We start from the raw sequence: 26,668 nt of genomic DNA, 5'->3' as shown, positions 1-26,668 counted from the left end.
GCTTCGCCGCGCGTCCCTGATGGCCTTCCCTCGCGACGTCACGAGTAGAGCGCTACGGCCTTCTCTTCTAGGAGGTGTTGAGTGAGTGGAGTGAGTGAATGGAGTGAGTGAAGTGAGTGAGTGGGTGAGTGGAGTGAGTGAGTGGGTGAGTGGAGTGAGTGAGTAAGTGAGTGAGTGGAGTGAGGAAGTGGAGTGAGTGGAGTGAGTGAGTAAGTGAGTGAGTGGAGTGAGTGAGTGGAGTGAGTGAGTGAGTGGAGTGAGTGAGTGGAGTGAGGAAGTGGAGTGAGTGAGTGAGTGAGTGAGTGGAGTGAGTGAGTGGAGTGAGGAAGTGGAGTGAGTGAGTGAGTGACTGAGTGAGTGAGTGAGTGAGTGAGTGAGTGGAGTGAGTGAGTGAGTGGAGTGAGTGAGTGAGTGGAGTGAGTGAGTGAGTGAGTGGAGTGATTGAGTGGAGTGAGGAAGTGAAGTGAGTGAGTGGAGTGAGTGAGTAGAGTGAGTGGAGTGAGTGAGTGAGTGGAGTGAGTGAGTGGAGTGAGTGAGTGAGTGGAGTGAGTGAGTGGAGTGAGTGAGTGAGTAGAGTGAGTGAGTGAGTGAGTGAGTGGAGTGAGTGAGTGAGTGAGTGGAGTGAGTGAGTGAGTAGAGTGAGTTAGTGGAGTGAGTGAGTGAGTGGAGTGAGGCAGTGGAGTGAGTGAGCGAGTGGAGTGAGTGGAATGAGTGGAGTGAGTGAGTGAGTGAGTGAGTGGAGCGAGTGAATGGAGTGAGTGAGTGAGTGGAGTGAGGCAGTGGAGTGACTGAGTGGAGTGGGGGAGTGGAGTGAGTGAGTGAGTGGAGTGAGTGAGTGAGTGAGTGGAGCGAGTGAGTAGAGTGAGTGAGTGGAGTGAGTGAGTGAGTGAGTGGAGTGAGTGAGTGAGTGAGTGAGTGGAGTGAGTGAGTGAGTGAGTGAGTGGAGTGAGTGAGTGAGTGAGTGAGTGAGTGAGTGGAGTGAGTGAGTGAGTGAGTGAGTGACTAAGTGAGTGAGTGACTAAGTGAGTGAGTGAGTGGAGTGAGTGAGTGAGTGAGTGAGTGAGTGGAGTGAGTGAGTGAGTGGAGTGAGTGAGTGGATTGAGTGGAGTGAGTGAGTGAGTGAGTGGAGTGAGTGGAGTGAGTGAGTGGAGTGAGTGAGTGAGTGAGTGAGTGAGTGAGTGAGTGAGTGAGTGAGTGGAGTGAGTGAGTGGAGTGAGTGAGTGAGTGAGTGACTAAGTGAGTGAGTGACTAAGTGAGCGAGTGAGTGAGTGAGTGAGTGAGTGAGTGAGTGACTGAGTGAGTGAGTGGGGTGAGTGGAGTGGGTGAGTGGAGTGAGTGAGTATAGTTAGTGAGTGAATGAAATACGCCAGTTTGCTCGTAGGTTCGTTGCAGCACGCTACCTGGAGGCTGGATTTTGTGTGCATAGCTACTTCCCCGAGGGAAATCTGTCTGGTATTGGCCTTGGAAACGTTTGGTTACTTTCATTTCTTAAGGGAGAAGAGGAAGACGTGGAATCGTTACACTGGTGACACCTTATATCTTCAATTTCCGGGAAGTTCCGGGCTGAGTTCGGGGATGCCTTCCGGAAGTTATGACTCCATTCGTATCGGAGCAGCAGCGGTAATACTGTTTCTTCTTTGTTTTCGTATTCATTATGTGTGCTGAGTTGCGGTTTCTGCAGCTCCCAGTTCAAGTTTGGTGACGCTTGTTTACTAAAGCGAGAGTATAAAGGTCACAGAGCCGGGGAGCGGTTGACTCAATGTGAGTATGTGTGGAAGTCAACAAATTCAGCCATAGAAACTGAAAGATCAAAAATGCAGGCACACTGGAATTGGGTTAAAGCAAGTAAAAAAAAAGAAAAGAACGCCAAAAACAAATTGCAAGAACCATTTGTTTAGTAAGTCAGCCGTCTATTGCTCGGAATGAAGGCGCAAAACAAATTTTCGATTGTGATTTTTTTTTTTTTTGCTTTGCGCCGGTTTTGGAACTGACGTGCTTCTACCGCATGTGACCCGAGCAGTGCGACGTTAGCGCAGAGCGCAGAGGTTGAAGACACGGGGCCTCTATGCCGGCTTTCTTCCGGTTTAAATACGCATAGAAGGATGACCGTACTCGCCCCGTAGCGCCTACTACAATTTTGTTAATCAAACTCGAAGCAATTCAAAACCGAGCAACCCGCTACATTGTAACAAACTATGACTATAAAAACAGTGTCTCTGCCATGAAAACGACCCTAAATTTATCAACTCTGGAGGCACGCCGCAAGGTTGCACGTCTTTGCTTACTCCATAGACTTTACCACTACTACCCCACTGTTCGAAGCTCATTCCTGCGCACTCCCGCACGGTCACCTCGTCGGCTCAATAACTCTTGCAATTTTCCACATATATCGGGTTCCAGCAATGCCTTTAACAAATCATTTCTCCCACTCACAATTGTGGACTGGAACGGTCTTCCAGAATCGCTCATTACAATAACTGACCCTGTAATTTTCAAAAGCTCCATCATGTTGTATTTTTCCACACCAAATTAGTTTTCTTTTAGCTACGTTGCATGAGTGTGCGTTGTTATGTATCTTTATGTTTTTTTTGTTTTTTTTTTCATTTCTCGTATATTTGTTTGTGTTGCCCCCTCCTGATGTAAAGTCCTTGGAAGGGGACGCTTAAGGATTAATAAATGAAATGAAATGAACTTCCTCGTCGCGGTTAGACCAAAAGTTGTCTCTATTCCAACAACCGTATGGCCCCAAAAGTAAAATAAAAAAGTAATCAGTGCTTTAACTAATTCACAAGAGTTGTCCCTTTTGTAGCAGTCCAAATGGCCCCCAAATTAGCGCCAACTAAAAAAAAAAAAAAAGCTAACGAATTGTTTAAAAAAAATTTTAAGCACATTAGAAAAAAAATTACGTACTTAAAATGGTTCTAAAACGGATTATGTTAAAACCGATGTACACTTTGCGCTTTCCACTATCTCCGTTTCCTTCTTTCAAGTTCTCCTTTCCCTCCTTTACAACCCTTCTGCAACCTTCTTTTCTCTAAATCAGGTGCCGAAAGCAGTCTCAAACGCATGCATCTGGAACTGGTTTTTGGTCAACCTTAGCTCCATTTGGGCCACTCGGTCACTCAGATGTCCATGGGGACATCTGAGTGACCGAGCTGCAGCGGACCTTAGACCCAACACTAACGGGAGAGGGCAGAGGATCTTCTCCAGATTCATCCGGAGAAGATCCTCTGCCCTCTCTCGTCGGAGGATCTTTTCCGGATGCATCGTCCTCTGCCCTCTCCCGTCGGAGAATCTTCTCCGGATGCATCGTGGAGCTCCAAGACGGACGCACTGTTGCACTCATAAGGAACTTCCGACAGGACGTTCAGCACCTTACGAAAGGCACCGCCGTCGGTCACGCCGAGGAATTCCCCGACTGAGCCTCAAACGCCGGAGTATCAGAAGACCTCTCTTCGTGGCCACACGAGACAACTCCCCCTTCGCAGTTCGACATCGATCCAACCCTGCCTACCCCACAACGGCGACAACTCAGTGACCTTCTCGCCGAGTTCAGTGAGTGCTTCTCCGCGTTGTTAAACGTACGCCAAACAACGGTTGCGAATCATCGAATTGTTCGATGATTCGATGATTCGGTCGCCGCACCGTGTCTCGGTGAAAGAGAGAGAAGTCATCCAGAGGCAAGTTGAAGAAATGCTCGACGACGACATCATACAGCCCTCAAACTGTCAGTGGGCTTCACCGGTAGTCCTGGTGAAAAAGAAAGACGGGACTCCTCGGTTCTGCGTGGACTAGCGTCGACTGAACGCCGTAACAAAAAAGGACGTCTACCTGCTGCCACGCATCGACACTCTGGACCGGCTGCGCCACGCCCGATACTTTTTGTCGATGCACCTGTAGGATGTGTACTGGCAGATCGAGGTTGACGAACGCGATCGTGAGAAGATTCCCTTCGTCACGCCGGACGGACTGTACGAATTTAAAGTGAGGCCGTTTGGACTGTGCACAGCACCGGCGACCTTCCAGCGCGTAATAGATACCGCCCTTTCACGCTTGATACTGCAAAGCTGTCTCCTCTACCTCGACGACGTCGTGGTATTCGCAAGCAACTTCGGCGAGCACCTGAGAAGTCTGCGAGCCGTGCTACAGGTTATCCAGAATGCTGGACTGACCCTCAAGCCGTCAAAACGTCAGTTCGCTTACGGCGAGCTCAAATTTCTGAGCCATGTCGTGAGTGCTCAGAATGTAAGCCCTGGCACTGCAAAAACATCCGCTGTCGCCGCATTTCCGAAGCCATCAGACAAGAAAGCCGTGCGAAGATTTCTTGCTTTTTTCGCTTACTACAAACGTTTCGTTCGCGATTTTGTCAAGAGTTCTGCACCGCTCACGAATCGGACGAAGGACAACGTGAACTTCCAATGGAGGGAGGAGCAAGAACAAGCATTCAACGAACTGAAGGAAAGACTCCAGTCGCCCCATATTCTCGGACACTTCGATCCATCAGCGGAAACGGAAGTTCGCAGGAACGCCAGCAACACCAAACTCGGAGCGGTCCTCATCCAATGACAAGACGGAGCATAGAGGGTGACCGCTTACGTAAGCCGGGTACTATCCAAGGCAGAGCAAAATTAGTAAACGACCGACAACGAATGTCTTGCTGTCGTTTGGGCATTAACCAAGTTCCGTCCGTACCTGTACGGGATCCCACTCCGCGTTGTCAAGGACCACTACGCACTCTGTTGGCTCGCCAACCTCATGGACCCGTCAGGACGCCCCGCTCGCTGGAGTTTTCGACTGCAAGAATTCGACGCAACCATTGTGCACAAGTCTGGCCGTAAGCATAATGGCGCCGACTGTTTGTCTAGAGCCCCAGTCGAATCTCCTCCCGACAGCACCGACGACGACGATGACGCCCGTTTTCTCGGAGCAGATATAGATACCGACATGGGAGCACTTCAACGAGACGACCCGGAACTTCGCGCCGTGAGAGACCACTTCGAAGGTCAAGGAAGTTTCGTTCAACAAGTCTCGGCTCGAGACTTGCCAAGCTTCGTTCTGCGGCGAAGTGTGCACTCTTCAAGAAAAACTTCACAACCAGCAACCCTGCCTGGCTGCTGGTTGTTCCTGCCAGTCTGCGAGAGTAAATATTTCAAGAGTGCCACAACGACCTCACGACTGGACACCTGGGCTACAGCGGGACGCTCACCCGGATTCGTGACTAGTACTACTGGCCGAGGCTCCTGAAAACCGTCCATCTGTACACACGATCGTGCCATGAGTGTCAACGACGTAAGAAGCCTCCGACGAAGCCAGCAGGACCCCTGCAGCCGATATCTGCCCCGACTTCGCCCTTCCAGGAGGTCGGAATGGATTTACTTAGGCCGTTCCCAACATCAACAAAAGGAAACCGTTTGATTATCGTCACGACCGATTATCTTACACGATACGCCGAGACGAGAGCCCTTCCATCGAGTACAGCGGTGGAAGTCGCCAAGTTTTTCGTCGAGTCCATTCTCCTTGAACATGGCGCACCTGAAGTGCTTATCACAGATCGAGGGACATCTTTCCTGGCACAGCTGACTCAAGAGGTTCTTCGGCTCATTTAGACCAACCACCGACGAAGCACCACTTATCATCCGCAGACCAACGGGCTAACGGAGCGGCTCAACAAGACGATCGCCGACATGATCTTCATGTACGTCGACGACGTGGAACGAGGTACTGCCGTACGTTACGTTTGCGTACAACACAGCGGTTGAAGAAACCACGGGAATGACGCCGTTCCAACTGGTACACGGCCGGGCGGCTTCCACGATGCTTGACACCATGCTGCCTCGCGTACCTACCGACGATGGCAACCACGACACTCAACTCATCTCTCAACGCGCGGAGGAAGCTCGTCAACTGGCAAGAATCAAGATTCAAGAGCAACAGCGAGTCGACGTACGCAGGTATAACCCTCGTCGCCGGGACGTTCACTTTCAACCCGGAGACCGCGGGTATGGGTGTGGACACCGATACGGCACCGCGATCTCAGCGAAAGGCTTGTGAGGCTCTACTTTGGGCCCTACAAGGCTCTTCGCCGTCTCGGGGACTTAAGCTACGAGGTGCTTCCCGACGGAACTCGACCATCAAGACGAAGCCAACCGCGACCCAAAGTAGTTCACGTCGTGTGCCTCAAGCCGTATTACGAACGATAAAACTTTGGACTCTCGTCAAACTGCGAACTGTGAACTGTGGTTCGCGATTCTGCTGTCCTTTTGTTGTGTATTTGTGTTTTCAGGTTGTGTGGCATGGGGACGATGCGCTTTTGAAAGAGGGGGGGGGGGGGGGGTAATGCCGCGCGCAGGGCCGAGAAAGCAATGCTTGGTCACGGGCTTCTAGAAAGTTCTCGTTTATTCTTGCTGCGGACCTAACTTCTATCGTTTATTCCTGCTTTTTTTTTGTCCTAGAAAGTGCGTGTTCATTCCCTCCCCGAGCTCGAACTTTCTTTGCCGATTCTTCGAGATGGTGACGCACTCTATATAAGAGGCGGCCGCGACCTTGTCCAAGTCAGTCTCGCCCCAGCGTTCGGCTCTGCTGTGACGCCAACTTCGACTCTCGCGACGCTCTGCTATCTTCTGTTCCCTTTTTATGCTTGGGCACAAGCTCGTTCCTTAAACGTTCAGTTTACTCAGTCATTTGCTGCCTCATAACTTGTCATTCGTGACAATATATCAAGAGCCGACAGCCGATACAACATGAATATAAAAAATGATAATCCAATCTTTATTACTAAAGTAAAGATCTTGAAACAATTTCTAATTTTATGACCACGTAAATTAGTTAGGTCAATAAAGTTTGGTTACAATTTACTCACCAATATAAGAGAAATGCCTACAAATGACAGCTCTGTAGCTATTTTCCAATTATTGTAAAAAAATAAAACGTTAATCATCAAAAATAATGAAGGCCGTGAGACTGCTGCTTAATGTTGTTTTCAAACAAGTCTAATCTTTTAAATCATTTATCTGATATTTTTAAGCTTTGTGTGAATATTTTTAGCTATTGTAAATGTTTTTGTTTTATTCAAGTGTAGTATTTATCTATTGAAAAACGTTTTAACTTTGTAAGTTTAGAAGGCTTTGCGACTTTAAATGGAAGTTTAATCCCCAAGGTGGTCTCGAGTTACAACAGGGTGAACTGGAATTCCAAAATCTATATTTTATGAAGACCCAGATATGGAATTGGTCATGAATAAATAGTGAAATGCTTTAAAAACCCGACTAGTACCCCAGAATATACCTAGGAGGCCTACTTTAAGGAGAATAAAATGCTGCTTAATAGCACACTAAAAGGCTTGTCCGAAGCTTGAAAGCATACTAAAATGCTGCCAAGAAGTATCCTAAAAGTGCCGTTAAAGTAGAAGCCATCTTACTCTGGAAACATACATCAAGTGTCTTAATTGTATGAATAAATGTTATCTTCAAAGTATGTTGAAAGCTCATTAAAAACCGGCCAATTTAGAGATTACTTTCTCCAGTGCAGTAAAAGCATACTTTATGCGACCCGGTTTTTCGCTAAGGGTGTGACTGACTGGAAAACAAAGTAATTGGGGTTTTCTTGGCCCTACTGCGAAATCTTAGTGTTTCTTTTCTGTAGTCTTTAGTACGTACTTTAGCTGTTTAATATGTTACATCGCACCGTCACCGAGCCTCTGGTAAAAGTTGGGGCCGTCAGTTCAACATCATTGCTATCTAAATCGAACTGAAGTTTCTGGGAGTAGTATATGTGACAAGGGCTGCAGGGCTACACCCTTTTTTTTAAGGTGCTGTTGGGTCCCGAAACCCGCAAGAGGAATATGAATGCAATAAACCCTTTCTGCTCGTTCTGTGTTACTCGTTCCTGTGTTACATTCATCCCGAGAAAGTGGAGCTTGGAAATCGGAAAAGAACCCTACAACTTCAGTTGTAGTTTTGTTCATTTAAGTATACTTTTAATGTAGTACCACTGTAGATTAATGTGGGGTACCTTTCGACACCGTCTGACAATTGAGGTGTTAATACAGAAAATATATTTTTTTATTTATTTATTTATTTAAATGTTCCCTCATGGCCTGAAGGCATTACAGAGGGGAGCTGGTTGTATCAGTAGAATTCAAGAACATACAATAAGTAACAACCTATGAATCCAAAATAATGCGTACTTATTTGTGAAAATTTTTAAGGCAATCTTTTAAAGCGACGCTGTCAGGTATCGATACCAGAGACTGTGGCTGTACTTAAAACATAGTTGAAACATATTGAATATGCATAATATTTTGTATTCATTTAGTATTATTTTGTCCGCATTCAAAATTTGTCCACGTTCGAAATAAATATTAACCAGAAAATATTTTAGATATACCAAAATTATAATTCCTTCCACATCAAGATGATATTTGTGTATTGAAAACCGGTTACAAATTTTTTTTTATTTCTTTTTATTGTGGATTTTGTTAGGAAATGGTGTACCTGTGGTATTTGAAGGTACTACTACTATGGTGCCTGGATCGCGTGTTCGACTGGTGTGTTTAGCGTCCTATCTCGCCCATAGATCAAAAGTGGTCCCAATGCGGCAACAAATGACGTCACAGAGGTGTCATGCTGTTGCCTGTCGCGATCCTGGAAGTTGGTCGTGGAAATGCTGGCGAAAAGCACGAGCGAACGCGAGTGTCGCTGTCGTCACGGCGCCCCTAGGCGCCCCAGGCGTCCCAACTTCTGGCTGCTCTAGCTTCCGTGAACTGTCACAGTGGAGAGCGACCTGCAGCAGAACAGGCGTCTGCTATTTATACCACAACTGTTGAGACGCCCCCAGGGTCGCGACCGGCGACAGCATGACACTTGTATGATGTCGTCAAGCGGAAATCGAGGAACCAATTTTTTGGCCGCTGTAAACACACCAGTCGGAGACGCTTTCCAGGCACCATACTACTACAAACATCCCACAACTACAGATTAGAAACAAACACAAACGCCATGACGTACTGAACACCTGAGTCACAGCCCCGTTGACTGCTCCAGAGCCTTATATAGCCTACATATTGAGGGTAATCATTTGGCCGGTGACTACCTCTGCAGTTATAAAGGTTCCAATTATTCGATCTTCTCCTCGGGAGTCCGTCAAAGGAAAACAGTGTTTTGAAGTTCGTTGACGATACCTCTTACTAAAATGCTTTGGCACAACTAAAAAAAATTCGGCGCAGTCGCTAAAACAACATCCACAAAAATGGCTCCTAAGAGAAATCTTATTGTTTCTCTGTATAGCACGTACCCTTCAGGACGAAGGGAATCAAAACAGTTTCTTCACTTTAAAATAGTTATTTTGGTTCTTTTACTAGTTGACTATGTAATATGGTCATTAACGTCCTAATATTAAAGTCACTACTCACGTCACGTACAATGGTGAGTGTACACATTCAGTGAACTAACATTGTGCTAACGCAACCACGCCAAACATATGTGCTCACAGCACCTGCTGAAGCTTTGCAGCATCAGAAAATGTTGTGGTTGTAGTTCCCGAACCCCGTTTGTGATTGGTATGCAAGAAACTCATCAGGCGTGCTCTTGATAGAAAATAGAAAACAATAACACTAACTGGGTTGATTTATCAGTGCGATGCTGCACAACTCAATTGACAAACTAGTCGAATGTTGTATATAGGTACTTCAATGCAGCGGCGTAGACTTTCCATTTTCCCGGGGGGGTGGGGGGTGGGGGGTTTCCGCGCTACCGGAAAAGCACGCTGAGATTTCATTTTTTATGTATTTTGTCATTAAAAGCAACGTTGGCATTATTTTGTTTACATGCCACTACTAGAAACTCGTTACATGGCACGTAAACAGCGTCTGGGTGAGGATCATGGCCCGGGCCCGGGGGGGGGGGGGGGGGGGGGGGGGAAGGTTATAGTCTACGCCTATGCTTCCGTGTACTCCACATCTGCTTGAAGTGTACTTCTGATAGGCGAGCTTTTCAATACTTTGGTAGTTTAAGTCAAACTACCAAAATATTGCGGTGAAAAGATACTTAGAGTATAACTAGGGTTCCGCGTTTTCGGTTTCTATTATATCAAAATTCGGCGTACTTTTTTCGGTGTTTATTTTAAAATTCAATTTTCGGTTTTTTTCGGTGTATATTTATGCCCAAAAAAGTTTATCGGCTTCTTTCGGTGATTTAAAATCAACACTAATGGACACCTGATCAGATGATCCTTGTAGCTTAGATATTTGTGATCACTCAAAGATTAACTGCACAGATACATTGAAAAAGAAATCGACACTTTATTTGGCAAATGTGTGCAACTGTAAAAGAAACAAAAAAAGACGGAAGTAAAAACAAGTCAGATACGAATCCTATGCCCAAAAAACATGTAACTTTACCTTCGGTACATTGAGATTGCGTGATTTTATTATAGTACACACACATGTACTTTTCCAGGTTTTCTTCGTTGATCCGCACTTTTTTCTTTTTTGTTAATATGACCCTGAGCTTCGAGAATGCCCTCTCAACGCTAACACTGGACACTGGCGGGCTGAGGAGATGAAGCGCTGCCTAAGCGAAAATCGGTCAATCAACCAGTTGTGACCGCCAAAAGAGACACGGTGCGAGATTTGAAGCACAACAGAACATGCGGAGCTTGCATCCAGTCTTCCTTACAACGAGTTTGAAAAGAGGCTCGTACATGGCGAAGTCATGGGGCATTTCGGACTTCACGTTCCGATCGATGATGCTCACATTAAACCATAACGTCATGATGGCATCCGTCGGACACGTTTGGTTCGGCACTGTCGTTCCACTTTTTCGACAGGGCTCTGCGGTGCGACCGGAAAGTCAAAGTGACCTTTTCCGGTTAGAACTGAATTTTAGAAAACGAATTCGACGTACTTTTATCGGTTTTTATTGGTTTAAGTCGAAAATGGCGAACCTACAAACTTACCTTTTTCGGTTAAAACCGAATTTCTGAAAATGGATTCGGCGTACTTTTATGGGTTTTTATCGGTTTAAACCGAAAACTCCGAACCCTAAGTATAACACAACAGTATTTAAGATTTCCAGGTATTTCAAGTGTATTCTGCACATATTCTTGATTGCTTCATTTTTATTAGGATTGGAGCATATTTTGCTCGAAATAAATTAGTATTTTAAGATATCTATGTGAAGAATATTTTGTGTCTACTAATTTATTATTTACATATTTCAGAAGGCATAAAGATCACTTCAAATGTAGTTTAAATATAGGTATTTAAAAAAAAATTCTCACAAATATATTTGAGTGGGAAGTAAAAAAATAAGTCTATATATTTTCGGTATATTTTTTGTGTACTTACAATTATAAACTGTACTTGAAATACATTCTACTTAGAATGTTGTATATTTCAAACATCGCAGTTTTGGGTAAGGGTCCACAACACTGTGGTTCGGTGTATGATTCAATTGTAAGAAGTAGTAGTGTTACCTGAAGGTACGCCCATCTTGTGTCGGTGATCGAGACGTGGTGATATGTAAAGAGGAGATGCTGATAGCTTGTCACGCAAAGTATGATTGTGGTAGTAGATTTTGTGAAACAGGCTCAAACTAAAAACTTCTCTACGCGGTGCAAGATTAGGCAAGTTCAAACTTGATTTCAGGGATGTTACGCTGGCAGTGCGGCGATAATTAGTAAGTATGAATCGGATGAATCTATCTTGAATTGCTTCAACTGCAGATGATAGTACGTTAGTACTGGGGTCCCGAATAGACCGATCCACAAATTCCACGCCATCTAGCGGCAGGATTTCAAAACAACGCGCGGGCGCTGCTGGCAACACGCTGGCAACCGCCGACCGCCATTGATAGGGCGACAGATGGAAGCGGGTGCGCAGCGAGTGTTCCTGCAGCTGTAGCCCTCACTCGATTCTACTCGTACGATGCCACTTCATTGCTGCGTGCCCCTCTGTAAGCAGAGAGGCGTAAGGGATGATCACGGAAACAAGGTGAGACGTTTTGTTTTGCTAATTAGTCTATCGTCTCATCTTATACTTCGTTGCACCTTATGTGCCAGCGAAGGCAAAGCTGGAAGCGCGAGCACGAAAGCTCCGTGCGTTCAGGCTTTGCTCGAGCGCGCGAGCTGGGGAGAAACGCAAAAAGCGCTGGTCTCGCGCTTTTAGCTTTGGCTTCGCTCGCAGATAAGGTGAAACGAAGTATAGCATGGACTGACCCCAGAGGCTGTGCTAGCGCGAGACGGTAGCCTTAAACTGGCGCTTGCGTTGCACGGGCGCTCGCGCAGCCGCCGACGTGTCGCTTTTAAGCTCTGTTTCACCTAATGTTGTACCGCAGGAAAAGCTGTAAGCGCAAGCTCCTCGCTCTGGGGCAGATCTCGGCGGCACGAGCTCTCGTGCAGTAAGGGCAGCTGTCAACGCTATGAGCTCGCGCTTCCAGCCTTCGCTGCGGTACAACATAAGGTGAAACGGAGTATAGCACGTGCGGCCAACAATAGTCCATGCTAAGCTGAGACGAAGTATAAGGCACGCGAGATTACTGCTTCGTGAAAAAGTTTCGCGTATATGCGTAGAACTTCAAAATGCGCTACACCGCTACTTTGAAACATGAGCTTCATTCCGCTGAGCCCAAGTTAACATCTGTTATCATTTTTGTTTTCCAGGTGTCTTTCTTTGCTTTCCCCAGCAACCCTGTTTTACGAAGAAAATGGTTGATTGCCATCAAACGAGATGAGGGAAAGCACTTCACCATTTCGAAATTCACGAAGGTGTGTTCAGCACATTTTCAAGAAAAAGACTACCTGTCAAATATCGCTTGTGGCCATCGGTTCCTAAAACAACATACTGTGCCAAGCGTGTTTGCATTTAATGTAGCGAAAAGACCCCCAAGGAAGGCGCCCCTTCAAAGGATGCCACCGACACCCAAGATTCCCACAGCGGAAAAAGGTGCAACAGACTACACCAGCACGGACGGCGTCGCCAGCGAAGCTAAAACAAGTGCTACGACCGTTAATGAAAGTGTCGACGGAAACCTAACCAGCTATGATGTCGCAGTTGAGGGCAGTTCTGCCGACGAAAACAGAGGGGACACGATGGTCGATGACACAATGAACGCCGCCGTCGACACTGACGAAAACGAAACCAGCTACGCTGTCTCCGTTGAGGAGAGTGCTCCCGACGAGAACACAAGGGACATGATCGACAACACAGTGAACGCTGCCGCTGACATTGACAACGCCGTTAATGAAGACGGCACTGAAATCATCACTAACACGACCGCCGCCTCAGTTGCAATCTGCGACTCCTCGATGGCCGACGACGCCACCGATATGGACGGGACTGAAACTTTTGCCACCAACCTCCCTACAGATTACACCATAGTTGAGTTGGTGCCCATCACTGAATTACGACGGCTGGAGGAACAGGCTGCATCCCAAGCACAGGTTATCGAAAACTTGCAGATTCAACTGAACAGGTGCAAAGACCAGTTAACACAAGCTGAAGACACCCTGCATCATGCCCAAGCAGAGCTTCAGGCCGCTCTCGCCAAGTGTAGCTCTTTAGAGAAACATGAAGCAGAACTTAAAGAAACTAAGCATGCCCTGTGTAAGTGCCGAAGAGAGCTTGAGCTTGCGCTACAACAGTGTAAAACACTAGAGGCAAAATCAAGTCGCAGATTTTGCATCGATTGTTTTAAGGACAGCCCAGCTGATGTACTCTTCTACACCGGCCTTCCAAGCCATGATCACTTCATGCGTCTTTTAAGGTTCTTAGACCCAGGTGAGGACGGCGAGAATGTAAAAGTTTGGTCCACCACCTACAGTGACAAAGCCAGAAAAGCCGGAAGGCGCTCGATTTTGTCTCCCGCTGAGCAATTCTTTTTGCTACTCGTCCGCCTCCGTCTTGGACTCTTTGAAAGAGATCTTGCTTACCGCTTTCGAGTTTCTAAGGCTACAGTGTCAAAGGTGTGTATAACGTGGATAAGCTATGTGTATCTACACCTTGGTCAGCTGCACCTGTGGCTGCCAAGGGAGGCTGTGGATGACGCAATGCCACCTGCATTTAAAGATCGCTACCCAACGACAAGGGTCATCTTAGATGCAACCGAGGTAAAGTGCGAAGCCTCCAGCTCGCTCGTGCTGCAGTCGGCTACTTTTTCTCCATATAAATCTACAAACACGTTTAAGGGGTTGATCGGCATTTCTCCCGATGGGACAGTAACATTCATATCTGAGCTGTTCACTGGTTCAATGTCAGACAAGGAATGTGTAGAAAAAAGTGGTTTCCTCAAGCTGCCCTTTGATGACGGCGACTCAGTGATGGCTGATAAGGGTTTTAGGATAGAGGAGATGCTGAAAAAAATCAATGTTCGACTGAATATACCCCCATTCCTTCGTAAAGGTTACTTTACGACTGAAGAGGTAAAGGAGACAGAACAGATCGCTTCTCTCCGCATTCACGTGGAACGACGAATTCAAAGGATTAAGAATTTCCACATATTTGACCGGCCGGTTCAGATTTCACTTGCTCCAGTTGTCAGCGAAATGTGGGCGATTTGCGTGGCTCTCACCAACTTCCAAAGTCCTCTGATGAAAGCCTCCGATGACTAAAGCATTTGGCTCTCTTAGAAAAAGCTCCTCTTTCTACAGTGATTTGTCTACCCTCAGTAAGTAAATGTCAGTGTGAGGTAAATGCTTTGCCACTTTGTGAATAGTCTTTTGTCATGAATAAAGAGACAGTATTTGAATGCAAGGTATGCACTGAAACAGCGTGCCTTCATGCTTTATTCCTCTGCCGTTTCAAGTTTCAACTAAACAAAACAAAAAAAATGAGGTAGACTTATACCTCCCTATATAACTTTATTTACAAAGGCTGCACTGCTAATAATTCACAAAATTTATACAGCTGGGCTGGTGCACATTACGTTATACACTGCTAACAGTTCCCTAAATCAAACAAGATCAAAGCAAACAATATGAAGGCTCATGGTCTCGACAACAGTGCAAACAGTGTTCTTGAAAATAAACTAAGCAAGGAAAATGACCAAGGCAGGTCAAGGCGTGTACCCAACTGGCAGTGCAAACATTCGCCGACAAGCCTAACAGCTGCACTGACAGTTACGCAAAGGGGAAAGGCTCTGCAACTGCCGTAGCTTGTCATTAAATGCCCGTGTTGCAAGTTGGAACACTCTTATTCTCTATTAGTTTTTTTTTTAGTTACTGTCCGATATTTTTGTAGGCTAAATCGATGCGAAATGAATGAACGCTCATGATCTCGATAACAAACAAACAATGTTCTCGAAAAAAAACACTAAGAAAGGTAGCAAAGATGACCAAGGCAGGTCGAGGCGTGTACTCAACTGGCAATGGAAACATTCACCGACAAGCCCCAACGGTTGATTGGACAGTTATGCAATAAGGAAAGGCTCTGCAACTGTCATAGTTTGTCAATAAATGCCCATGTTGCAAGTTGGAACAATCTCTTATCCTGTATTAGATTCTTTTTAGTTACTGTCCAATATTTTTGTAGTTTAAATCGATGCGAAATTAATGAAACCTCATGGTCTCGACAACAGTACACAGTGTTCTCGGAAATACACTAAGAAAGGTACCAAAAATTACCAAAGCAGGTTGGGCCGTGTACCCAACTGGCAGTGTAAACAATCGCCGACAAGCCCCAACGGTTGCATGGACAGTTATGCCATGGCCAAAGGCTCTCCAACCGTCGAGTTTCGTTAATAAATGCTTCTTCTGTCGGTAGCAAGCATAGCCTATTCTGCACCATACTTTTTTTGCTTTGTCAGTTATTCTTGTAACTTAACTAGCACCCTCTTGACCAGGTCGAGGTTCTCTCTGGTCTGACCTACCCACTTGATAGGGTAGTAGAGTCTCAAAATAAAACTTGTCGAGCACCTCCTTGCACTTAATCCAACTAGAAGGGCAAAATCGAATCCGTTCTATGATCAAGAAGTTCTGACAATATACCACAAAATCTCCCCAGGTAACGCCAGAAAGGGCCATCTGTCCCAATAGCTGGTAGTAATGGCTATGGTCACGCTTTAGCCTGTACACACCTGCGGCATCCTTTACTACAAAAAAGCTCTTAGAGTCGGGAGTGGCACAGTTCCACATAGTGTAAGGGCACTTGACCTCGACAACCCCGTGAGGAGGTGTCTCGGCTGGATCAAAAACGCGCCTGTCTGGGGACGCTCCCAACCATGGCGAAGAGGGGTTCACCATGAGGCCACAGCAGGTAGTCTGGATCTGGTGACCACGAGACCGCAGAGTCTTTTCATAGTGCATCACGGCATGGGGCTCCTGGGTGATACCATGCCTGAAATAAACAAGTACAGCAAAAATGCTGTTATCAGGAATCTTCACTCCCAAGAGAGAGAATAGAAAATAAACAATCCCTGCTCCCCTGAAAAAAGATTAAAAAAAAAAAAAGATTATAGGCAAAGGGCACGACCAGCACTGTTACAGAAGATGGCAGGACAAAACATTACAGGTCTGGGTTCCGACTGTTTTGGAAAATATTCAACGGCTCTTTATGTTTCATTTTATGATCATCTGCTAATCCTCTCTTTGATGGCTACATTCTACTGTTTGTTTTCGGAACTGCCAAATGATCCTACCAGCTCGCAGGTTGACCTCTCGGCTATTAAGGCATGAAAGTGTGACAGATGCACAAATGCCGAACGCTATATGAAATGCCAAATGTCATACGAGACGCCAAAGGCAACCGGACACCAAACATAACTAGGCGCCGAAACTGAACGGACTGGATTCTCGTGCAGACTGTGGTCGTGACGAGTGAGGGCATGTGTTCTGCAACTCGTTTAATCGAGATGAACAAGTTTGGCAACGATTTACTGCAGTGGTGTATCAGGTTAGGTGAACTTGTGGGAGAGTGCCTTTCTTGTCAACGCATTGCGGTTAGGCTTAAGCATTTGCCGCGTCGCAAATGCGGAAGGAGTGGGGGAGGCAATGACAAGGCCAATTTTTATTTAGACGTGACTTATATTTGTCAAATGTTGCACATGATCCTTCATAGCCTTATTGTGAATCATTGAAGTGTGACAAAGGTTTTACAATGTCTTTTTGTGCCTACCCTGATGGCTTAAAGAGCTGAAGATAGCCGTCCACACAGAATGAATCGCCGCATGTCGCAATATTCATGCAAAGTTTTGCAGTGTAATGAGCCTCGGTAATTTCACTGAGGCCGTCAAGTAGTCAGACATTGCCAGGAAGACGTAGAATCAACAATTCCAACGCTTGAGAAACAGCATGGGGACTCACACTGACACCGACAACCTTATATAGCAAATGGTTTGTTTATGGGACGGCATGCTTCTTGCTCACACTCCACTGCGCATGTGCGGCACCGGTGGCATCCGCTAGGGGCGCTTTGGTTTGTTTGTGAACATGAATTAGTCTATAGGACCGTTAGTGTTAATCTCCGCTCTGTTGATCGACAAGTTGGTAGGTTTTGCACTCTGCCGGTTGCAGTGTTTTTGCAGGCCCTGGTACAGCTTAATAGCTTCGAACATCAACATTGATATCTAGAGTCACCGTTTGAGAGCTCCATCTGCCGTTTGGATCACTCAGTAGACGCTCCTTTGGAATCGAGGAAGCTGCTACTGAACGAACCAAATAAAAGCTTTGATTCAATGCGAGAATTTTTGCATGCATGCATAGCCAAGCTACTCTCCTCTGAGGAAGACCAAAATATCTGGGTAATGTACCTTCTAAAAGAGTTACATTGCATAGAAAAGTTAAGCACTCACTTGACTGCCCTGACTCGAGACAAGTCCTTCTCTTCAGTGAGGTTCCGAAGCCCGACATCAGTCCACGATTCTCTAATCAGGACTGCTCCAAAGGTGGACGCTGTGAGTCTGTTGGTGCGAGCAGCCTTCCATGTAGCGCTCTTTGACTGCTGCCGGCTGTTCTTCTCAAGCTGGCGTGCTTGGTCCGGAGTGAGAACCAGCTCCTAAGTGGACAAAGGCAAGATAATGGGCAACTGAAGGCTGGATATAGTCGGGAGCCTCTGTACCGGGGCTAAGACACCATGTGCTCCTTGATTTCTATGAGATGGTTAGACCCAAGCAGAAATTCGGAGGTCAGTTAAGCAAGGAGAATTTTTTTTTGTTTATTAGATATATTGGAGATTTGTAGTAAGGGGGATTAAAAGATATTTATAGGAATGTGTGGCACCTAAGAGGACGCGCCGCTTCACCGCCAATGGTTGCATCGGCGTTGCACTGCGGGAGCCAAACCAGCGGAGTGGATGAGCACCGAGTTACTCCCATTCCCACCTTGTAGTATGCACATGCTCCATCCACGACTTGCAGCACAAGTCTTCCCACTCAAGGTCCTCAGTGTGTGTCAAAGCATCTCCTTGGCATTCAAAAACCTATCTGCATTCAGCGCTGCATCTCCTGGATTGAGTTGGAGCCCCCTTCACTCCGTCGTGTTCCTTTGTTTATCTGTTTCCGTTTTTGAATGATGAGTTTGCGGCACGCTGGTTTACCAGAACATGCTTTTAGAAATTGGTTGCGCATCCGGCGACAGCTCGACAGCTACTACATATTCAGGAGCGAGTCAGTGCTTGATTACAAACATAACGTAAGTAGATTGCTTGTCCACGACTTACTGCGTGCTTCTCTGCTTATCTCTGTGTGTTTTCGGTGAGTCTGATGCAAAGTGGTTCGCCGAAACATGCTTCTACAAATTGGTTGTGCATCCGACAGCTCAACAGTTACCACATGACAAATTCATGGATCCTTGTGATTACAATATTGAACGTAAGTAGTTTTCGTTCCCATTTTAATTGGTCGCTTCTCATTCGCTGTCGACGCAGTAATGTATGAGAAACTGGACATAAAGATGAGGTAGCTTCTTGAGTTTGCACGTTTTTCGCCTGCGTGCGAATTAGTGGCTCCGTGTTTTCAAGTCTCATCGCTTCTGCAAAATGGTTAGTGTCAATGTGCTACTGCAGTGACTACAAAAGAGATCGGAGGCGGCGTCCAAACTGCTCCTCGATAGGGTGCTTCGATAAACGTCCCTCTGGTATAGATCCACCCTACTCCTCGAGGCTCGTGCTGGGTTACTTTTCCCAGGGCTGACCAGAAGCAGTCCCTGCCTTTTTGATAGCTACCTTCGTGGCCTCGAGGCAAGACGATAGACAAGCGGTCCCCGGTCAGCAGGTTGGAACCGAGGTGACCTGGGCCGGCTTGCTAGAACAGTGTCTCAGCTGAGACTGGGCGAAGGAAAGCACTGCAAAGGCTGGGGCGCGCGAGCGTCTTGAGACGGGACTTGAGTTCCGCTCAGCTCGTGCGCTGGCTTTGGCAGTGCTTTCTTTCACCCAGTCTCAGCTGAGACGCTGATTCTAGCAAGCCGGCCCTGGTGCCCTTACAAAAGAAAAGGTGGTCCTCCACTGGTGCATGCCACATGGCTTTTGTTTGTTTGGCATGAAGCAGCTTCATCGGATACTAATCGGGAGCTACACAGGAATCCAGAGGCTTTAGTACTAGCGGCTGAGCCGAGGAATGCTGACGCACGATTCAGTTGTTCCCCATTTCTGCAGTACTGCCCGTCTTTGAAGTATTTTATGTGACGAAAAACTAAAAACCTTCGTTCTGGGCAAAAAAATGTTTGTAATAATGTGCACAACTCACGAAGCAAAACCTCGTTTTCGACATTTCGGTGTTCCGCTCACCGTGTACGCAATGGGATCGCTACCCGCTCTTGCAGCCAGCCGTCCTGTTAGATAGCTCCGCCAAGACACGGCGGCGCCACCATCTTGTCTCACACCTCCTATGGCAGCTTGTTCTCTGCCATTTCTTTTTTGTGACACTGTGTTTAGAGGTTACGTACACAACCCGAGGTTTTGAAAGAAATTTGCGGGATTTCTGTTTGACACTAAAAAACAAAAATAAAATCAATAGAAACGAAAACACATACAGTAACTTGCGGTTAGGAATGTGCAGGGACTGTCTGGTGAAAAGTGGATAGGTCATGAAAACTACCATGACCCTTACTTTCAGCTATTGTTAATGGTCTCATTGAAGGTACTCACTGATGCAAATTTTCCCATTAGATTGTGAAATATCTCTATTTCATATGTACTAATTCATTTCAGTACCCACCAAGGCATGAACCGTATTATACTCTTTGATCACTGAATATGGTATGTGACGATAAAGCAAGCTAGAACAATACCTTAAAAAGTGACCTTTCAGCATCACTGAGGCTCCGTGCACCAGGCCCGAAAGTGTCCGACAGGGGGAAAAGCACTGGCCAGCTGGGCAGTGCAGTGCTTGAGGCATCTCTGCCACAGGGAGCAATGTTCGGGCTGACATGCACCATAAACCCGTGTGGCGTGAGTGGTTGCTGGTAGGAGATGGGGCTGCCCTCGGGGACTTGTCCAAACATCGACGCTGTGCCCAGTACCTGCACAGTCCGCAGGTGTTTGGCAAAAGGGGAGTCCCCGAGGTTGCCGAGGTCATTTCCCAGGCGATGCATGGCCTGCTGCATGCCTGCCAGGTCTCTTGGTCGTTTTCTGGCGTCGTACAGCCTTGACCCCTGTGCTTTTGAAGGTCCTCCTTCCCGTGCACTTCTCCAATCCAGTTCCGCGACGCTGGCAGCACAGATTTGCGAACCACGGGGCCGACGCCACTGCTGCGGCAGCTCCGTGCACGTCACCTCGGGAGGTGCTTCCGTGTACCCCTGCCCCTTAAGGAGCACGATTAGCCTCAGAAGGGCTAAGGCGTGGTTACAAAGGCCTTCTTTTGCGGCGCACTGGCAGCTGCACTCCGAAATAGAGCCGTCCGCAGCGATCGTTGTCGACACGCTGTACGGCTTACCGGTCTTCCTTTGGCTTCGGTAGCACCGCCCTCGCACAACGACGGCGGTCGCATTCCTGCGTACGCAATATGCGGGCGTTAAAAGAGAATAACCTTAGGCTACTTAACGACCAGCGATCGCTAATGTGGAATCGTCAACTCACCCATTAAGACATGTCGTTTCCAGCGACGATGGCTCAAGGTAACTTTCCGTTACGAACTTGTAACTACGCCGCCGGTTACGGTCGCTCGTTTTCCGGGCGGCGTAGTACTCGTTAACCTTGTCGGTTTTGAAGTCCTGCGAGATCTTGCTTAAACTCTTAGTCCATACGAGGCTGGTAGCAGCAGAACTAGGACCAGCGACTACAACGGACGCCATATCAATGGCCGCTCCCCCCCAAACCAGCGTTGCCTGTCGTACTTCACAAGACCGCCAAAACAGGCGTCTCACAGTTGCCGGAAACAATTTCGGGAAGGGTCTATTGGGGAGGCATATTTTAGTTTAGTGCGAATAAGCGTTTTGTTAAGAAGCGCTTTAAGCGTTAGGGGGCTGCTGAAAATTTTCGTTTTAACAAACCCAGCTTACGATTGCGTTATTTTTACGTATTGAATAAGTTTTCCAGGACGGATTGGATGAAATGTGAACTCCCAAATATTCGTAGGTTGTTACTTTTTGTAAAAGAGTATGGTTCAGGTAATAACAAGAGACATCACTGTGAAGCCGAGAAACCCTCATTACCTTACACTTGTTAGTGTTATGCTGCATAGGCCATAAGTCACACCATTCAGATACACGGTCAAGGTCACACTGAAGAGAACAAACATCGGATTTGTTAGTCACTTCACGATATATAACAGAGTCGTCAGCAGACAAGCTAATTGAAGGTGAAACACAGGAAGGTAAGTCATTGAAATATATAAGTAAAAGAAGAGGACCGAGCACAGAACCCTGCGGCACCTTGGACGTCACAGAAGATGAAGGGGAATACGTGTCATTTCCAAATACGTTATGTTCAAATATGTTCAATCTACGATTAGTAAACTGAAAATGTACTTAATATATATTTTGGAAGTGCTTCATAAAATTACAAAATTAGTGCAGTTTTAGTGCTTCGTTTTTTATCAAGCTTAGCAGAAGTATTCTTTATTGTCAAATAAAAATACGTGCCACACCTTTTCGACACCACTTCTTATCACCTTCCTAAAAAGAAAAAAAAATGAGCAAAGGTTGGTTTGTTTATACGACTCAAAAATTATACCCTTTATTTATTTTACAATAAAAATCGGAATGTCGTTTAAAATTGAATCGAGCGTACCTTTTTCTTCAGTTCAGCAGTAATCATTTCGCTGTAGCTCGCTGCAGTATACTTCCTTCAACTGGTATTGCGCGTTACGAAATGAGACAATTTGCGAGCTGCCCGTCTTTTTGCTTCGTTTTGTGTGTGTATTTGTGTGTGTTTGTTTTTAATTGAAAGTAAGTAAAAAAAAAGAGTCTCAAACGTGATGTCAGAACGCGTGGGATTTTGGCCATTTAGGTCACAAAAAATGCCTTCCACTGCTGGCTCAATCATATTGCCGCCCGTCTGTGGCGGAGTTGCCAACGCGCGTCCGCCACGTGGGAAAAACGGGGATCGAACCCCGCTTGGCCCAGATCCTTCATTTTGAGTAACAGGCTGAAGATGAGCTAGTTGGTACGTAATGCAAAAGTAAACGGTCAGCTAGAACGATACGGACAAAACGCAGAGAGGGAGAAACACACATACACACCGCTGACTATCAACTCAGCCTTTATGCTTCTTCTTCATCACTTTTACCCAAAGATTCGCAACTAAACTAATGCCAATAAATCACCCTAAACGCTTACATTACACTACAAAATAAAATAAATGAAAATAACTTAAATTAAATTATTCAATTTGGTAACTAACACCTCCCTCACAACCCACAAACCACCTCAAACACATACCCCTCTTATTTCCTTTCACGGGGCCGTGCCACATTGCAAAAACTACCTTTCTTTCTTGCTGACCGTGATGGAGGACATGCTCACGCAGTCATCGGCGCTTTCCTCAATGGTCTTCATTTTATTTTGTGTGCTCTTCTAGAAATCTCCAGCCCACTGCCGGCTCTCGTCAAGCAGCGTTCGCGTTCGGAAGATACGTAAACATACCGCGTGTGTGCAATCAGCGGTAGCGCTTTTTTGTATACCACGTTTCATTCGCATTGCCAAGACTCTAATAAATTTAGCTGCAGAGCCGGCGATAGTTTAAGAAACGCAGGGCTTGACAGGTCCCCGAGCATCTCATTATCTCTCAGCAGCCAATGAGGTCGCTGCAGTGGCCGATAAGAACACCGTACAGCGAATCACGAAAGCGAGATTAGAGAACGTACACATTCACGCCCCCTGCCTTTCTTTCTATACACCAGCACAGTGTTTCCAAACAAGCACTCTTTGCCCACACCAAGTATGGGCACTGCGCATGCGCACAGCCCAAATTTAGCGGAGGCAAGCGTCTGCACATGCGCAGTGAGGGCAGCAGCGCCACCGCTGTAGCGTGACGTCAGTGAGTTGAGTTGGCCTATACATCTTTTCACTTCATAACTCAAGACGCAGCCGACGCCATAAGAGCTGATGAAACCAATCAAAGATGTCGCAGTGACTTGAGCTTTTGACACTGCTTGGTTGATCTTATTAGCTCGTACCGTCGGCTCCGTCTGGACTTAAAACACACAATAAAAGTACACTCTAAAAAAAGCCCGTGCGTCTGCTGGCCCGCACAACACTCAGAGAGCCAATCACCGCAACTTACGTAATTCGCTGAGCTGCCTCCGTAAGTTGCGGTGATTGGCTCTCCGAGTGTTGTGCGGGAAAGCAGACGAACGGGCATTTTTCAGAGTGTAGGAGCACAGTTGAGCGAACTATTCTTTGCAGACGTTACATTTTGCACGCTTTGTGTAGGATGAAAAATGTAATTTAGTGTAATTAAGACGCGTGTGTTCGTCCCCTTGTCGTCCGTCATCTCCTGGTTAGAATCACGTGGTCTTGTATTGAGGCACGAGTTAAAAAGTACAATTACTAGAGCGCAGTGTTTTATAATATTTTCGTAAGATTCACGAGGAGATGTTTTTTTTCTGCGTTTTAGTTAGACTAGGTAAATCACTTATTTTAAATGGCCTTATTTATATTTTTTTTTCCGCGGAGGTGCGTCGTTTGCATTAAATTACATTTCCCGCGGATGCCGGCCACTTCGTACCAGCCTTGCAGTCTTTGACGGGCTTGATCTCGATCGCTCTATGGAAAATATACGCAGCTAAAATTTGGATTCTTATTGCGAAGCTGTCTCGGGCTTTACCTTAAAATATTGTTTTAAGGAGAGTTGTCTAGTGCAATTAAACCTCAGGAATATTGATCTGTAATAATCATCATTGCTTTGCAGGAGACGTATTGTACGCTTCGTTGCTAAGGGCAGCCCACTTTGCAAACCGAGCGGACAATCAAGCATCACTGAAAGCCGAACCAAGCGACGCCAAGCTGTTCTCTGCCTTTCTGCATGTGCGTGCTCCTCCGGTGCAGAAAGTGAGCCACGAGTTTTATTCTTGAAGTGTTCCAAAATGCGTCTTCGGTGCATTAACGCAATCAGGGGCGCACCAATCACTGGGCAGCACAAAGACCGCGCAGGGATTGAGCGAAGACTACGAAGCCAAGCGCGCGCCGTCATTGATTGGGGTAAAGAGGGGAAGGAGGAAGGGGGGAAAGCACGTGGACTCATTTGGGGTGTAAACAAACGCTCGATGTGCGCAAGGAGAAGACGAACTTGCACGGCGTATATAGACAATTTTACTGCTACGGACATGAAGCGCTGCTTGCGTCCCAAGCAACTTCCTGTCGCTGCTCCGTCTTTGCAAGCCTGCCAATCTTGCTTATGTGACCAGTCTTAGGGCCCTAAACGATAGCCAAACACAAAGTTGGAGCCGAAAGTTCGCGGCGCGCTCCGTCAACTTGGGCCCCAACTTTTTGTTTTGACGAGTTTAGAGGCTTTAGAATGCATACATGCTTCACGGAAAATAAAGTTGGAGATTTACCGAGGGCATTCGGCCCTGCGATCTAACATCTTAGAGGAGGCAAGTTGGTTTTCAAGAATATTCAAAAATTTTAAATAGGTCTCGTGCTTTGTTTGTTCTTTTGGAGTTCGCTTGGAGCATTAGGGCTTACAAGTTTCATCGACGTTTCGAGCAGCGGTGTAAAAATTTACTTTCTTCAATCTTTTTTTGAATTCAAAGTTCGCTGGAACGTTAAAGACAGAATCATGGCCTGGCTTTTTGCAAACAAAAGGGCCCAAGGCTTTGGCAGCGCTTCCACTTCAGGTGAAATGAGGTAAAGCAAAAACGTGACAGAACAATTCGGCAACATCCCTTTCTGCAGATATCTAAGCAAAGGAGATATGTAGTGACGTTTGGTCGCGTTCTTATTAAAAAATCAAAAAGTCAGACATGATTTTTACTTTGGCCTTTTAAGACGCTTACGGCGAAACGTGCACTTGCTTATAAAAAAGAAATTTGAAAATTAACTGGTGCCCTTTCAAGGCGGACTAATTACGCGCTCTCTAAGAAAACAAAAGTCAAGGTATGACCACACTTGACATTCTTCAGCAAGAATCTGGGCATTTTTGGCCTTAAATCGCTAAACAAGCTCCGGAGGTAGGCTTCATCGCTTGGTTTTTGGGTTGTCACCTGTGGCTTCTTTCTGCCTAAAGCTATGAACAAATGCCAAAATTACGTTTTGTTGATACGCAATTTTTTTATGAACTAGGCGCTGTTAATACGCGACATCCCTGGCTCTTGTCTGCTACTATGGCACTCAGGTGGCGAACAAAAAAAAAAGCAACCAAAAAAATAAGCCAAAGAAAAGTACTTTCGCACTTACTAACGCCTAAGCGCCAAACCTCATTACGCCTAAGTTCTCCTGTTGTTGTGATAGTTGGCGAACAAAATTCAGCGTTTGGCCTTTTCGAAACCCATCAATCTCTCTACTCATGTTCAAACTAACTGAAAAAAAAGAAAAAAAAAAAAAGTTACGGCGATTTATGTTATTTGTATAAACTACTATCCCGCTTCTCGGATCTGACACCATTCATTAGCATAGGTTTGGTGACTTCGTCGACCGCCATTTCCTCAATTCAATTTTTCGAATAGTTTTTATAACTTTTCAGCCGCATGACGGCAAACTCTGAAACTTTGGCATCCAATGCGAAACGCTAGCACTACATATTGGCGGAAATTCAGCGTTCGCCGCTCCGTAGTTCAATTCCTGCTGCGCAAAAAACATTTTTTTCGCCGACACCCTGCCTATTTTGTGTCTAGAGGGGGACGACAGGGCAGAAGATGATGACGTGAAGCGAGGTGACCTTCAAGCTTAAAGAGGTTTCGATCGAGCTTCAGCGTTGTCGAAAATGGCCTATACCCGAAATACGCAGCGCCTCCCATTGCCTTTTCGATGCAATAAGGCAATCCAATATACGACGCGTGAATTAGTACCCGTGAATTGAAGGACCGGTTTAAGTTCACATATGGTGCGTTCCGTCAAAACTGGAAACAATCAATTGTTCCGAATTTTAAGTGTGGTCATTGGTGTGACCTTACTTGCTGTCGTCCTGTGTTTCTTTTAAAAGCATTCTAAAAGTGTTTTAAAAGGTAATATTCGGTCCCTGTTATAGTTATTTTAAGAGAAAAGTAGCCTCTGTGCGGCATGGTTTCTTCATAGGCAGACCTGTTGAGACAAAACTGTGCACTTTTTTTAGTTATTCTTTGACTATTGTTTACAGTCAAAGTTT

At 46.1% G+C, this 26,668-nt stretch overlaps 3 protein-coding genes across 3 annotated transcripts; 1 reads left to right on the top strand and 2 right to left on the bottom strand.

The window, feature by feature from the left end:
* Positions 1 to 12,903: 12,903 nt before the first annotated feature.
* LOC121835418 lies at positions 12,904 to 14,754 on the top strand. Its single transcript, XM_042289600.1, has one exon. It carries the CDS (start codon positions 12,904 to 12,906, stop codon positions 14,602 to 14,604), a length of 1,701 nt encoding a protein of 566 aa, XP_042145534.1. The 3' UTR covers positions 14,605 to 14,754.
* A 1,056-nt stretch (positions 14,755 to 15,810) lies between these two features.
* On the bottom strand, positions 15,811 to 19,694 carry LOC121047705. The gene is made up of 3 exons (XM_040503169.1): positions 19,671 to 19,694; positions 17,781 to 17,983; positions 15,811 to 16,327 (listed from the first exon to the last, which is right to left on the bottom strand). The coding sequence occupies exons 1-3, from the start codon at positions 19,692 to 19,694 to the stop codon at positions 15,811 to 15,813; spliced, it is 744 nt and encodes a 247-aa protein (XP_040359103.1).
* Positions 19,695 to 20,202: 508 nt separating this feature from the next.
* On the bottom strand, positions 20,203 to 21,216 carry LOC120844638. The gene is made up of 2 exons (XM_040216501.1): positions 21,002 to 21,216; positions 20,203 to 20,914 (listed from the first exon to the last, which is right to left on the bottom strand). The coding sequence occupies exons 1-2, from the start codon at positions 21,214 to 21,216 to the stop codon at positions 20,203 to 20,205; spliced, it is 927 nt and encodes a 308-aa protein (XP_040072435.1).
* Between the last annotated feature and the right edge of the window lie 5,452 nt (positions 21,217 to 26,668).

This window comes from Ixodes scapularis, unplaced genomic scaffold (genome assembly GCF_016920785.2).
Source record: "Ixodes scapularis isolate PalLabHiFi unplaced genomic scaffold, ASM1692078v2 PGA_scaffold13__105_contigs__length_92229423, whole genome shotgun sequence".
Lineage (NCBI taxonomy): Eukaryota > Metazoa > Arthropoda > Arachnida > Ixodida > Ixodidae > Ixodes > Ixodes scapularis.
This window is presented reverse-complemented; position numbering and strand designations above follow the sequence as displayed.